Below are 16,981 nucleotides of genomic sequence, written 5' to 3' on the forward strand. Positions count from 1 at the left end.
ATTCGTCTAATAGGACTTCTATCATTCAAACATTGGTGGAAAAATGTCAAATACAGCTAATTGCTTGATACTCTCTCAAAGTCCCAGGAAAGGTTTCTTTCGGTCACGAAGATAACAATAGCTTGTTCAGAAAATATTTAATCTAAGACCTAGTTTATTAATTTTGTTAAATACATATTTTTTTTTATCCGCTTATACACGACAATTTGAAATAGATGTAAATAAAACAAGTTGCTCTTGTTACATTAAATCGTTTAGATATTGATCTCTCATTTGACATTAAAAATCATAATACCTATTGACTTAATTTTTAACCTAATGAAACATCCATCCATTTTACAAATATAATTTGTTTACTCATTTCAATCAATAAATCAATTATTTAGATAGCGTGAAGGATGAGTGTAAAATAGAGTATGAAATGTTTGATTTATACCATAAATTACCGTAAATAAAGAAGCAAATTTTACCTAACTGTGTCTCCTCCTCCATTGCAAATGCAAAGCTTGAGTATAACTGCAATAAGCATTTTAACCCCCGTACGAAGGACGGGTACTCTGCTAGTCCATATATAAAACCCAAAGTACCCATGAACTTTTGAGAAAACTAGAAGTCACACCCTCGTACAACATAGCCTTTACTTAAAATGTTCGTCGTGACAAGAAACCTTTTGCACTATCCATTATTTCATAAATTGCCCATTAAGGTAGTAATTGCTTTCCAAAGGGAACTTTCCATATACCTAATGTTAAAAATACCTCAGCTGTACTTATTTGTTTGTATTACTGTATTCTGTTTTGTTTAATTCAGCTTATAACTTAACCGATCAATAGTTTTATTAATACTTATAAAGTCGAACGGGGTGAAGCCCGTGGGTAACAGTTAGTTTATTAAAAGCCAAATCCAATGATTAAGCACAGCTGGGTCCAGCATCAATCCATCAAAAAGGTCAAGTTAATAGCTAAACAAAAGGCTTCCTGCATGTCTTTCCAAATTTAAGACTCTTAAAAGAAGTGAGCATCAACAACTTGTTCATTTTCATCAAAGGAATCTAATTATAGTGTTAAATTAGAATGGGAAGTCCTGAGAGTCGCAAAGCACTTGAGTTTTTATATCTTTTATACAAACCCAGTTGTTGCACCCCTCTTAAAGTTTTAAATGGCAAAGTTTGCACAAGAAACTGAAACAAATATTGTTATATATCTCGCTTTACATTTCCGTTCGCTCCACCTTCATGTAAGTTACATAAGTTTCATAATTTGGGGGTTTCTTAAAAGAAACTTGTATAAACCCGTTGTTTGGTTATAGCCTTATCATTTTTGTATCTTTAATTCTGGTTGCATAACGTTCAATTCTACGTCAAGTGCTTTTCCTAAAGATTAAAACCCTTTTTATATAATAATATACCTGTGACTTTGGCAAAAAATGCTATTATTTATTGGATTACTATTAGTTTTGAACCAGTATTACAAAAATACAACTTATATTTTAAGATTATTTTATTTCTGAGTGTGTGCTTAAGTTATGACAATAAGACACAAGTGACGAAGAGAATTCTCAAGAACATTGTTTGAATTAAAGTACGAAAGCAGTGGTAGGTGAACGTAGAATAGAATATCTTGACAGTATTACAGGTATTTTGACATATTTTAAGAATTAAAACGTAAAACATGACTAGTTTTTAGTGAACGATCAGTAGTTTTACTGGTTTTCGGTAGTTTTTACTGGTGCATTCCTTTTCATAAAACTAAGCTAAGTTCATAGTTTTCTTTCATCAAATACCAATGAAAATCAAGTGTGATGAACTATCATACTATACATGATTATTGATTAGTATACTTTATAGTCCCGATCAAAACCACCATTATATAAATATCTACAATACATTATCAGAAGAAAGCTTTCAAATTCAGTTCCATGTGACAGGTATATTAATTTAATTTAAAAGTTTTTACAGCTTTTCTACTCACAGGAACTGAGGCGTGGATCCCTGGTATGACGGGTAGACGACGATGCTGGGGTTGAGAGAATCGGTCTCAGGGTCTTTGACTCTTCTGCACAGCTTGTACAGGACGACCACGACTACAACCACCACAGCGGCAGCGACCACTGCAGCCGGGACCACCACATCTGGTACAATAGATAACAGCTGATCATTATGATGAGAGGGAAATGAAGAAAGAGTGATCAATAAGTATATTTGTTTGGAAAAAAGAATATTCTTATTGATCTTCAGGACTGTGATTGTTAATAAAGTATATGGTATAACTTAAATGACAGTCTAAAAGGGGTGCCTACATTCATTATGTAGAAAGCGTATGTAAGTTTTGAGATGGTTTATTCAATCCCATTTAATAACTCAGGGTATTTGGCATGTAATGAAGGTACAACCCTCCAAACGTTTGACGCATAGCATCTCCCTGGGGTAACGATGTATGTTAAGGTTTTGCAGGAAAAGCTGTACAACAATACCCTTAATAATTAAAGGCCTGAGGGAAAAGGGGACGAAGTTACATACTCCAAAACAGCTGGATGAGTTGGTGTTTCACTTACAACCTAAATTGCATGTTATAAGGTTAGAAAGTGTTTAAACACCGATTCTCATTTTACACCTATTTTCGTAGATGTCCCACTCGGTATAAGACAAATTTGCAATCTGATAGCTAAAAATATAATCTAACGTGATTGTTTAGTTATAATACTAGATATATGAATCAGAAAACTTTGTACTGAGAACTAACCATGAAGGGAAGCCTGAGGCCTTAGAAGGTCCACGGATAGGTCAGGGGCCGGCAGAGATGCCTCAGGCTCAAGTAGTGGTACTTTGACGCTGCTCATCTTACTTCAACTTCATCTGAAACAAAATATTTCATTTGAAAAAAATTGTTAACTTTCATTTTTTATTAAATCAATACTTTCAATAAATTTACAGTGTACTCCCCTCCTTAATGATAATCTTTGTCGGATGTCCTAAGAGTCTCCAGTCAGGTTCACGACTTAATAAATCGTATATAAAATCGTATATATTATGGCCCTTTTAACTTTAAAAATATTTGCAATCCCCAATGCTGTAAACATTACATGACAAAAGTTATTGCTGCTTTTTTGGTTTTCTTCAATAAAATATTATGTTAATCTTCCACCACATACTCGTAAAATGGTTGATGACTTGCTAATGAGTGACATTATTTGTCAGGTAGCTGATACCGTTTATATTTTTTACAAAGAATGACGATACCTACATCTTGAAATGAAATATTGATTCTTATGAACAAATCAAAAGCCAAATTCTCATGATCGACCAGTTTATTTATTCATAGTCTAGCTTCACAGCCATTCAGCTTCCTAAATAACGAACAATCTGGGCTGTAGAGTACACAGGTAAGCGTTTAGTGGTAAAACCGAATAACCACACTTCACCAAGAGAAAACTAATGCGTTGTGGTATTGTTGCATTATTGGACCTACCACAAACCCGTGGCAAAGACCTTAGGGATATTTGATGGAGTTAAATTGACCAATGTTCGCTAGCAGCCAAACTAATATTAATAACAAGATTTTCGACGAATCTCCTTCACCTTTTCTATAGTTCAGGGAGTGGTTCAATCAATACACTAGAAATAGAGTAGTACAATACTGAGTCTGCCCCGCTGAAACTAAGACTAAAAGCATCGAGTTATTTGAATAATCAATGCTAAAAGCTGTTGAATTATGATCATGTTATTACCCCTTTAATATAATGCATAACTGTTTGATTTGATACTTCAAACATTATATTTGTCCAAGTGTGGTTAAATTTGTACTATAATGAATGTATGTACTGTACACTACTATTTTTGTCTCATATAAACGGTTTGCACAGTATTTGAATACAATTCAAACATATATAATGATTTTATGTATAATAACGTAGCGATTTCACTGATGACATTTATATCTGTTGTTATTTATATAGGGTATTTTATAGAGGTTTTTATGTAGTTGGTATATTTAATACTATGTGATTTTAATAAATAGCTTACATACAATATGATCTCTAAGAATTTAAAATTAATAATGTGTTATCTAATGGGTTATGGCTTGGCCATATAGTGATAGGTACTACCATTATTAAATGGTATTTCCTAGGGCTCGAACTTCAAACCAAACTGCTAAAATCAGTAGTGGTCAGGTGTGCACGAATAACAGTCAATTTATCTCTATGATATGACATGCACGTGATCATACCATTTTGTATATTGTATATCCAAACAAATAAATGTTTAGTTTGTTTGTAGACATTATAGTTGTTGTGATATTTTCAAACAAAAAAAGCTCTGCCTACACAAATATTGAATTTACTTAAATTTTAGTGATCCTTTAGGTGATTTATGTGTCATTTAAGTGTTTCACTTTGAGCTAAAATATCAAACATTTTTAGGTGCAACAGTTTTAATGAAATATATTTTTACTGATATACAGATGGAACATTATAACGTTTTTATAACATTATGTAAACGTGTGCAAGACTTAAATGAAATCCAAAATTATAAATGTGTAAAATAGAAGTAATACCGTTAAATTATTCTCAGAATTAACAAGAAACCTACACTAACATATTCTAAGGTTTTTTCCAACTCAAGCGACCACGTGGGTTAGGTAAAGTTCTCTCATTCTGAATTCCGCGAAAATGTTTCACAGGTTATCTTTAAAGAGTGTTTAGGGCAGACAAATGTTTTCCACAAAACGTTATCTACGCCTCGGTTTGGTCTGTGAAAAATGGGCCGGAAAAACATTTGTTTTGGATTTTACCACATTGCCTTGTAATTTAACATCAATTATTATTTGGACGATCGTTGAAATAATAGTTTTAATATAGACTTTCCAAATATTAAATACTCATAATGTCCTCGCCTAGTAAGAAAAATATATAAAAGTATTCCTATTATTATAATGTATTAAAACCCTTCTGAAAACATTAAACCAATTTTGTTCTAAGTGAGAAATAAAATTTTAATTTATTTAGAATTTGTATACCTTTAAAAATTAAGAGTGTGGTTTTAATTAATTTATTTATACTGCCAATTTATGGACTGAGCTTTTACAAATTAACGTAACATATTCTGGACCATGTAAAAACTTGGTGTACTAAACTCTCAAAAATTTGTTATCAAAAGACTTAAGTATAAAAAAGCTGCAAATATAAAAACCTGAAAATAGGAGTCAACTTTCAACATACCACCATTGAAAATTCAAAGATACAACCAAAGTTTTTTTTACTAATTGAACATAATGAATATTTACCAAAGCATTCTAAAATATATCGATCCGCACCTTCAAAGTGGCCGGTGTTGATGACTGACTTTGCATCTTGTCAAAGGCGTTTACAATCCACTGGATAAGCGGGAAATCTCGTTTAAAAGATTAAAGCGAAAACCTCAAAGTTAGTTAAATATCATAATTAGTTTCTTGGCCGCAAACACCTTTTGGGCGATTTTCCTACAATCTATTAATTTATACGAGGAATACTCCTCAAACCCCTTGACTCAAGAAGAGTTAGTTATTCAGCAGAATCAATAAACACGTACTTCAAATTATTTATGAGTGGTACTAACCTCCCTCAAAGAGAATTGTTGAAATATAACCAAAATTATTTATTTAGATTATTAGCCTACAATGGTTAACTACGAGACAGATACATGTTTTCCAGGAATGTAACGGTGAGAATTAATAAGATTGCAGGTCATCACTCTTTGAAAAACTAAGACAGAGCATAGTTGGTTTTGTCATCTGCAAAAAGCAGGTTAAGTTGAATGAGTTGGTGTTCGTTTCGTTTGGTTGTTCTTGAAATTGATTATATATATGTATATATTTTGTTATTGGGGTTTAAATAAAACTAAAAAACCTAGTCAAGATTTTGGTTTATTTAAGCTTGTCTAATATATCAACTGTAGTACATCTACACACACAGGCGAATTTGGCAACGATCTTATTACCATTAACCGGTTAGCTGCAGTAAAAAATAATGATTATAATATTACTTTATTACGTTAACGCATGGGATTTTATATTGTTTTTTTAAACTTCTATATTGTCATTATGTAAACTGTGTTGTTACCACTGTTAATCTTTGTTTTTCAGAGGTTGTTAAATACCTATATAAAATAGACATTCTATACATTGCCTAAAGATTTAAGACACAGTATGAAATGGAATAAGAATAATTGAAATGTATGTACTTTCAGTAGGCATTATGTATAATGCCTACTAAAAAGGGCATCTTCTGTTTTGTCTATAAAATAATTCTACATGTACTAAGATTGGAGTCGACATGTAGAGAATAAACGTCACAAGAACTTGAAAGCGACCGTCCATCAATGTTACTTTTTCACCGAAATAAACTTTTCTCGAACTGCTTGAGCAGTCGTTTGTCTTCCCACGATTTATTTCAACAGTATAAAATAAATAGATTTTACACCCTATAAAACCGTTATTCAATCCAGTTCACAGCGTTATTCAGTTAATAACAAGAGCGCAATGCAGATTCCTGTTAAAGTTACTTTCTGAATAGGTAAGCTAATTTTTGAATAATTTGTAGTACCTTATGTACTGTAGCTAGATTTTACTATGAATATTTAATACTTCCGTAAAACCAATAAGTCGATTTTTTACAGGTTAACGGTGTTTTCTAAACGATTTCGCGAATCACCATGGAACGATTTAAAATGTAAATGTACATTCGAAGTTTAAGAGGTAAAGCAAGAATACTCTGATGTAACAATGCCTATTCACGGCGACGCTTGCGATCCTGTCGCCCAATAACAGTAAGAAACACAAAAAACATTTGACTCTATATGAGAAGGCTACGTTTTCTAGTGTTAGAACGTTCTAACGTTCTCGTTAGTGTTATACAAAAAAAAACGTAGTCTTCTCAGTCGTTCTCGACGTAGTCAAATAAAAGCTTTCCTTATAGAAACATCATTGTTGTTTTTACTGTCTAGTGCACTCACTAGATTTTGCATTATACAGGGTGAAACGAAGTTAGTGTCAAATATGTTTATGTGTTAAATTACTTAGAATTGGTGACAAAATGGCACTAAATTTGATTACCATACCCTCACAGGTAAGAAATAACAGACAAATTTAGATTTTTTTTCAAATATTTGTATTTGCTTACCATAAGTGCACTAAACATTGTTTTTATTTAGAATTTACTGTCCTTTTCAGAATTCTTACTAAATTTACAATAGTAATGGTCAGAGTCATTTAGATGAAACATCTGTGTAAGCCTTTATTCTGCAATGGAAGTTTGAATTTGTGATTTTTGAGAAAAATGCAAAAAGTGTTTACATAAGTTTTTGTACGCTGAACTGGACTATAAAATTCTTAATAAGAATAAAAAAAAAATATATTTACCATCTAGCTACTGTCTGGTATATATTCAACCCCCACTCTCTTATATCAAACTTATCAAACGTATCTCTTTTACGTCTAATTGTCTATTGGAGAGATATTTAATAAGTAACAGATGACGGATCAGTTCCTCTCCCATCCATCAAGTAGCCATATCCCACGACATTTACCATCTAGCTACTGTCTGTTATATTGCAAACTAATACTCTTCTATATCAAACTTGTCTCTCTTATACATCTAATTGTGAATTGGTGAGACATTTGGTAAGTAACAGATGACAGATGAGGTCCTCTCTCATCCATCAAGTAGCCACATCCCACGACATTTACCATCTAGCTACTGTCTGGTATATTGCAAACTAATACTCTTCCATATCAAACTAGTATCTCTTATACATCTAATTGTGAATTGGAGAGATATTTAATAAGTAACAGATGACGGATCAGGTCCTCTCCCATCCATCAAGTAGCCATATCCCACAACATTTACCATCTCTAGCTACTGTCTGTTATATTGCAAACTAATACTCTTCCATATCAAACTTGTCTCTCTTATACATCTAATTGTGAATTGGTGAGACATTTGGTAAGTAACAGATGACAGATGAGGTCCTCTCCCATCCATCAAGTAGCCATATACCACAACTTACAACATTTACCATCTAGCTACTGTCTGGTATATTGCAAACTAATACTCTTCCATATCAAACTAGTATCTCTTATACATCTAATTGTGAATTGGTGAGACATTTGGTAAGTAACAGATGACAGATGAGGTCCTCACCCATCCATCAAGTAGCCATATACAACGACATTTACCATCTAGCTACTGTCTGGTATATTGCAAACTAATACTCTTCCATATCAAACTAGTATCTCTTATACATCTAATTGTGAATTGGTGAGATATTTGGTAAGTAACAGATGACAGATGAGGTCCTCACCCATCCATCAAGTAGCCATATACAACGACATTTACCATCTAGCTACTGTCTGTTATATTGCAAACTAATACTCTTCCATATCAAACTAGTATCTCTTATACATCTAATTGTGAATTGGTGAGACATTTGGTAAGTAACAGATGACAGATGAGGTCCTCTCCCATCCATCAAGTAGCCATATACCACGACATTTACCATCTAGCTACTGTCTGGTATATTGCAAACTAATACTCTTCCATATCAAACTAGTATCTCTTATACATCTAATTGTGAATTGGTGAGACAATCGGTAAGTAACAGATGACAGATGAGGTCCTCTCCCATCCATCAAGTAGCCACATCCCACGACATTCACCATCTAGCTACTAGCTACTGTCTGTTATATTGCAGCTTTTACGATCTTATATCAAACACGCATTAATTTTTATTAGTTTTGATTGATTTATTGAACCATTGAAGTTGCAATAATTTTCTTATATCTCGTGTTTCTGTTTTTCTACACAGTTAGGTGCAGAGTAGTACTCCAATTTACATTACGTTATCAGTTTGAAATTATTACAGTTGTAATCAACCCCATTCCTTCATTTTTGATTATGGTAACAAAAGTAATATCCATCAAATTGATACTTGTACAGTGATGAAATTTCTTCGTTGCTTTAAACATAAATGTATTTTGTAACATATTCTCAACAGCCAACGTTGTCTACATAAAGATTTGCCCATATGTTTTACTATTGTTCTAGAACTGATTCAGAAAGGATCGCAGAACATTTTACGAATGGTGAAGACTCTGAAGACAGAGAGGGAAACAGAAAGAGAACTTGTATTTTATAATAATAAGCAATGAACTGATAATGTTTAAAAATAATGAGTTCTCTCCATTACTTATATTTTTGTATCTCCATCTTTTAACGATTAACAAAAACTGCATGTTTAAAAACATTTGAAACATTTATAGTTCTTGTTCAAACTTATGTTCCATGTTTATAGTTCGAAAAACATTTAAGTTGCAATTTACATGTTTTTCGAAGCTGCTACAATTTATGATTATAGATGGAATAAACTCAATGCTTTATTCATACCTTCGCTGTTAGCATTATGTATGTTAATGCATATCACAATTAGGTAAATTCAGTAAATCCATCCACTCACATCGTAATTACAGAGACCACGGTGAAAACATTTTGAATAACTTGCTCTCTTACTGCATTAATTATATGCCTGGTCATAGCAATTAAAATTCAGTTAACTTGTTCCTAACAAATTGTTAGTTAACTAAGTATCATAAGAAAGTATCACAATGAATGGTTTTACTGTTATAATTACCTCCATTTCATCAATTAAGATTTTAAATTAAGGCTAGCTTCCGATATTTCAACTATTCAATATTATTGTTACATAATTAGCTTACTTCCTTAATACAGAGTAGTTAAATTCCATTTTCCAACTATAAATTGAATGTTTCAATAGTTTTAGAATAAACCACCATTTTGTTTATTATGGGAATGCTTATTACTCCTGTTCAAATATGAATATATAAGTAAGATTTTAGCAAACAACTTACCTTCATACCAAACTACTACTAAACTACAACCATAGACAACAAGAATTAAATATCGTCTGGCACAATAATATTTCATACTTAAAAATGTAAGCCAATAACAAATCTAGCTGTTATTCCAGTGCGCTAAATGAACTTAAAATGCATTTTACTATGTTCCTTTTTACATTCTCCACGTATAACATAGCCCATGACAAGGTTGTTGATATCCTATTGGGGAAAGGTATTTGCCCGATTGCTGATACAGTTCATTTTACTCAAAACTTAGGTTTTCCAAACATTATTCTACAGTAAACTTATAATAACATCTTATCCATCAGCATAAACTTTTATTGGAGTTTATCTGGCTAAAGAATTGTTTTTACACAATAGGTTTACGAACAGTAGGCATATACTATTTACATTCAAAATCTTCATATTTAAATAACACGATTGTTTTGCCATGTATAAAAGAAAACGGTTATATAGTCAAGTCAGCCGTCTCAGCGTCAAATTATACTACAAGGGTCACACCAATACATAAACATGTAGCCCTAGACCCAAAAAGGAGCGGCAACCAATTGCAATGGAGGGTTGCGTGCATGAAGCTTTCAAAAGTCAAACAACGACAGTTTTAAGCAATTGAATCCTCTTTACCTGGCCAAGGTTATTGCCTCTTAAACCCTTAATACACATCCTCAGGAGTTTTACACTACAAATATTAAAGGTTTATTTTGAGTATGAAAAAATGCTGTATAAAACATGATATTTTTTCCTATTGACATTTAACTGCATAATGTAGTAGGTTTTACTTATTAATACTGAGGATAGTTAAAAACCACATTGGTTTTAAGTGTTGTGATCGTTGGTTTAATTTGTAAGTTAAAAGTTTAGTACGTTGAGGACGTTGAGATTTCTTCATGGCATTCGTTAATCGTTGCGTAAATTAATCAGCAATTTTATTTGAGATCTTATTGCCCTCTTACTTGAATATTTTTATAGAAGGAAGGTTTACTTTGTCCTAAATATTACTTAACGAATATTTAGAACAACGATGTTGTAGATGTGGTCCAAATAGACTAGATTATTTAATGATAGAAAGTCGGTTAGTCGAGTTATTGTTTTTCTGTTATAATTTTTTATTTTAAAATTATTTGAGTACTCTTTCCTCTGAATAAAGTTCATATATACCAGTAACTTGAGAAAAAAAGTTCCAATGGAGATTAAATAAGGTAAGTTATATACGTGTAACCCTACTATATTCGTACAAATTCGACGAACCAGCATGATAAGAATATGTGAACGGGGATTTATGGTGGGTTTATGGGGGGAGACTGGCTTGTTTTTCATCTTTGACTTTGTTGAGCAAAAAACTAATAGTTAAGTATGTATTGAAGCATTTTTTACCGTTAATGGCTACGAAAGAAAATAAAAAGCTGTAAATTTAAAATTATCACGTTAATCTTGTAAAAAATATGTAAAAGTTGGAGTTTTCTTGTTTATGCATGTATTTTCAAAAAGATTCGTAACGTTCAGCGTGGCAGTTGCCCTAAGGACTCGTTAAAGGTAATTTTATTTAAATAGTAAATACATCTGACATATTTTAGGGAAATATTAAAGCAAAAATCCATTGAGGATGTAAATTTACTTAGCCTGCAGGTTTGCTGAGGTGGGGGTGTTTCAACATACGAACAAACTAAATGACGCATATGAATTTATGATTTTCAACATAGGTTGGATGGATTTGATGTAGTGTATACGCCAGACATATCTCCATTGACGTGTGGCCGTGGGCAGCGACAGAACTCTTTGATGTTGGAATTAATCAAGTCGAGATAGTGAGTTTATCCTCGTGTGGAACAGTTTGCTGAATAAACTCCCACCAGAGTGGGTTATTTGGCGGTTTTCACTGAAATTGGAACCATACTGTTGAAAAAAGAGGTGCATGGCTGTCTGATTTCCATCATACAAAACTTCTGAACCAATTCAGATGGAATTTTGAGGAAATGTTACTTTATTAGCTATTTGTAGCTGAATAAGTGGAAATACTGAACTGAGGACTTTCCATAAAAGACGGTTTTGACTTTGAGTTAGAGCTTCGCCCCAGCCTACTGACATAGACCTTTAGGGAGTATGATTAATGATCAATTTCTTAGGTCATCATGGTAACAAAAAAATACCAGATATATTTTGTTATATTTATATCAACACTGTTGACATTTTTATAGTTGTTAATTCATTCTGAGAGATAATTCAATAAAATTTTGCAAAAGTAATGTTTTGCATATTTAGTGGTCAAAGTGAAATACTAACCAATTATATTGCAAATGTACAATCTTAATTTGTCACTTTAGAAATTGTAGCAAATTAATCATTTCAATTACTAAGAATTTACAAAATATTTTGGTGAGGTCTTCGAGATAAGATTGTAGGCCTAAATCTGAATCCAACTATCTTTGATCATTGGTCTTTAAATAAATGATCCTGACTAAAGAGAAAGCTGATCTTAGTCAGTAACAAAGATACACAGATTTTTTCTTCATTGGAGTTTGTTCCGAGAACAGCTGGTAAGATCTTTAGAGTATTGATTCAAATATTTAGTACAAACGTTTAGGATAAAAAAAAATTAGAATAGAAATCATTTAGTTGGAAAATGCATAACTTGTACCTTAAGTTGCTGAACAGCTTAAATGTGGTACTGAAGCTGCGGGCGAAATGATAATGTCACCTAATGGATAACCTAGTGCTTTTTCAGTATATCCATAACCGATGATTACTAAATAGATATTAGTCTTGCTCTACCTACACAGATTCAACCTTTTCAGGAAAGTTCAAACTTAGAAACACACACTTAGTGGATCTACTTTTGGATACATTTACATCAGCTTACATTTTACACATTGTATTTGCAATTAGTCATGTAGTATTTACCATCCTGTTACCTGACTAGGAGTATTGTTTTGTTTTGCAGGTCATGTGCAATGATAATATAGTAATAATTGTGGTTGCAAGAGGAACCGACATTATTATGACTTTCAAAACGCGTGTTTTAGTTTTGAAAATCATAATGAACCTAAAAATAGATTAAACTATATTTACTTGTACACGCATTTTAATAAAGTCAAAGATTTGTCTGAAAATTTTGGAAAAATCATGATATGAAAATTAATATGATATGCATGTTTGTTAGGCATATTATTTAAATGTCACTACTAACTTACAATATTTAAACGTGTCTATTGTAGATCTATTCAAATAAAGAGTATAATTTACATACATCATTCATGTTTCTATAAACAATTTAATTTGCAGTCATAACATTCATTTTCATAACCTGTTTGACTCTATTATACCATATGACCGTTGTTAAACAACTAAGGGCTGGCGCGCACTGTACTGGAGGTAACTAACTGATATAATTGAATCCCATTTCAAGAAAATCAGCAACAGTGGACCTTTGAAAGCACTCTCCAAAGGCTAGGGGGTGGAGGGCTAAAAGTAATTGTCTTTTTAACTAGCATGCGTAACTCTGCCGAATCGTAAGCTTTAAAATGACGCCTCAATCGTATAAATCAGTAGGACGGTTGATAAAGGGAGGTTACATTACTGTATTAAAATGTTAACTGAAACAAGGGTTATTTGGATACTGAATAGTTCATGTCTCATCCCTTAATACATTTCACGTGCGGACCAATAACTTTGCAATTAACTGAACGTATTTCAACATACAGCTATTTAAACAAATATTTTGTATCTTCAACTTCAACACAATAAAAATTGCATTGCTCAAATTCATGATTTCAAAATAACTTATAAATAATCATTGAAATAAAGTGTTTCACCATATAGCCCAACGTATAAAGCACTTAGTTCATACCAAGCCATGACACCTCCATTACTAGTAGTTGTCTTTTTAGTTCAAAGGACCGACAGCAGACACTCCACATAACCTCTAAAGCCACCTCATTTAGTGTGTGACGCCATTACTTGATAATTAATTGCACCATTACACTGAAGTAATCCTTTAATTCAGTTAGGGATTAGAATAATTGTTACAAAGACCGAACACAAACATCTGTTAAGCTTTATTGGATTCATTATAAATTTGTTTTCATATATTGTGGTAAAAAGATAAAAATATGTTTTAATATTACTGCTCCAGTTTCATTACTTTACTTTAAATTTAAAGAGAGTTATTTTTTTTTTCAAAAAGTATATAAGACAATACAGACACGACTTAAAGGAGCAGTATTCACTTTGAGTACTGAAATCTATCGACTGTACGTTTCAATTATAAACAATTGGTAATTTGCTTACTGGATTATTTAGAGGTTAGTGGTTGTTTTAACCATGCGTATATAAATCTGTATTTAACCTGTGTGTGTAACATCTAGTAAAGCGAGGGGTGAGCCGGTATAGTAACAGGTACCAGAAACCGAACCCACGACATCGCTGCCTTGGGCTTGAAGTCCGTGGCGCTACAGACTGGCGCCGACTCACCTAATTGCTAAATGAGAGAATGTAGAACTTTACCTAGCCGTTAGTTTTAAAATTTTGAGATATACATTTTCAAAATACATCAATCTACAATGTAAAGTTGTGTACAATGTATATGTGTACAATTTACGGAGAATATTTTCCAACCGGTAACTTGGAGGTTAAAAATAGCTTCTTTACAGTTGAGTTTAAAATAATCTAAGTTATTCAGCCTTTTTAATTTCCCTTGGTGGATTAAAAATTATAATTAGGGAGTTATCTTAATCTGTTTACCGCTGACGCTCTTTAAAATGTGAGGGCCTTCGTAATCAGGTGCTGCAAAGCATAGATTTTACTTTAATTTATTTTGATCTACTTTTAGGCTGATAAATCCTAAGAGCATTATGTTTTTTGTGGTGTAAATAATACAAGCTCCTCGCCAAAATGCTAAGGGATTCTAAAACTATTTAAAGCTAATTTATTTAATTCTATCATATTATTTTTTATTATTTGACATCAAGCGTTTGGTAACGATTACCCTCCGCTAGACCTACTAAGTTTCGTCTGCCAAATGGCGAGTGATCAGTTTTTTCATCTTATAAGCTAAAAATCTTAATCTTTATATACTAAGAGGGGACATTTATGCGAATTGTGAATTTTAACATGTTTCCTGTGCAAAACGAAACGAAAATATAAAAAAAAAATGGTTGTTTCTGAGGCAAAACAAATAATGCAATAATCTTTACCCTTTCAAAATCATGTTTGGAGTTATTAGTTGAATAAAACCACTAATTTACAATAAATTAAATTGTTGACCGTAGATTTTTATAACATATAGAGTGATTTTACTATCTCAATCAGGTTTAAATTATCACTAAAGAATACCAGTCTATTTAAAATCGATTTTCATAACTGTTTCATCTCTTGTTTACTATCTGACTGTGGGTAAACATTCTACTGAAGGTTCAGATTTTATTAAATTACAATTTAGATTTAAATCCGTTATAAAGAAAGTGGATCATCATCACTGAATCTTTGAAAGTAAACTCTAGAAATAAATCAAACTCTAGAAATAAATCAAACTAGAAATTATCTTTTTAATCACCATTCCTTCTTCCAAAAATAACACCTAAATCGTAGAAATATGATAAGTAGGATGGGTAGAAAAGTGATTTTACAGGGTAAACCCTTATTGTATGAAGTAAATAGATTTGTTAGTTTTTTAGTTTTATTCCAGAAGTCATCTTTTACAAAGAAATCGCTAACCCATAAGTCACTGGAAGATACTCCAAACAATGGAACTAAACGAATATACAGTATGTTATGCTAGATGAGTTTCTGCATTTTCTCTCTGAACTGCGCATCAACAAAACTTTGAAGGGTTTGGGAATCTAAAGTGAAAACATAACATCCGCTTGCGGGCTGATGACTTCGTTCTATCAAGATTTTCAGAAACACAATCTGAACAAAATTGCAGACTGGTAATTCACCAAACAAAGTTTTTGGGGTTTTTTTTTAATTGTGTTAAGTAATACCCTGTTTCAAACAATTTAGTATCTTTCAGGTGTCTATTGAAATGTTTCAAGAGAGGTTTTTATATTATTTTAATAGGATAATTACATTCAAGTTTATAAATTGAATTTTTTAGCCATGTTTGAATGTTAATCTCATTTAGTAAATTAGTTTCTGTTTGCTAATTAACAGAACAGTATTTTTTTACAAATTGGATTTCAATTAAAAACCACCAAAAATATACTGAAAACGTTAGATGTCATTCTGATTAAATTACATTTCCTTAATTTTTGTAATAAAAAATATTAAATGAATTTCCAACTATTGGACATTTAATTAAGTTACTAATATTTAAAATGTAAATTGTTAGGAAAGTAGCATACACCACACTTTTATAAACAAGTGCTATACAACAATTGAAAAATGTTGATTGTTGCATCACGTTGGCGTTGTATATGAATTTTTCATATAACTTACCAACACAACACAATGCAATACAATAAAATGCAATACAATTCAACGCAGTAAAATACAAACAACAATCCCTTTGCAAAATATGACAGACAAAAAGTTAAACTGAAATGTAAATTTGAGTTTGTTACTATGTTTGAAGAAATTGCTGGCATTAACAAAGGTAAGAAGTTGTTACGACCTAATCATCAAAGTAACGACTTCCACAGCGTAAAATATGACGATACTTCGCGATATTTTGTTACGCTTAGTCTTTTAAAAATATTTTTTTTTTATTGAATGTTGCAACGTATTTGTTGTGTGTGCTTTATGTACCATCGTGTTTAAAATCTGATTCTACAGTCGTGAATCAGATTTTTCTCGATTATTTAGTCTTCAGTCACGTACGTTTTCAACCCAATTATTTTCCTACGGATTTTCTAATAGAGGATTTATGTTTTGGAAACAAATGCTTTTCTTATGTCTGAAACAAGAGATTTTCGATGAAAACAGACAGTTACTTATTCAACATTGTATATTAAAACCACTCACGATTATTTTTACAGTAACATATTACCAAAACACAGTCAAAACACCCCTAAATACCTGGGTTCCAGGTTGAAAGCCAGCCGTGTAGGGTTGATGTGGAAAGCACAGCGCGCGGCGGT

General features: G+C 32.0%; 1 protein-coding gene across 1 annotated transcript in view; it reads right to left on the bottom strand.

Moving 5' to 3' along the window:
- Window positions 1-16,981, bottom strand: part of LOC128990110 (synaptotagmin-15-like) — a 30,120-nt gene extending 13,139 nt beyond the window's left edge. Inside the window, exons 1-3 of the mRNA XM_054412363.1 lie at window positions 16,920-16,981; window positions 2,742-2,854; window positions 1,971-2,130 (exon numbers count right to left, since the gene is read on the bottom strand). Coding sequence (XP_054268338.1) covers window positions 1,971-2,130; window positions 2,742-2,838 — 257 coding nt within the window. The 5' untranslated portion in view covers window positions 2,839-2,854; window positions 16,920-16,981. The remainder of the gene's footprint in view (window positions 1-1,970; window positions 2,131-2,741; window positions 2,855-16,919) is intronic.

This window comes from Macrosteles quadrilineatus, unplaced genomic scaffold, assembly GCF_028750875.1.
Source record: "Macrosteles quadrilineatus isolate MER2022 unplaced genomic scaffold, UCM_ALF_1.0 Scaffold_3__2_contigs__length_128488019, whole genome shotgun sequence".
NCBI classification, from domain to species: Eukaryota; Metazoa; Arthropoda; class Insecta; order Hemiptera; family Cicadellidae; genus Macrosteles; species Macrosteles quadrilineatus.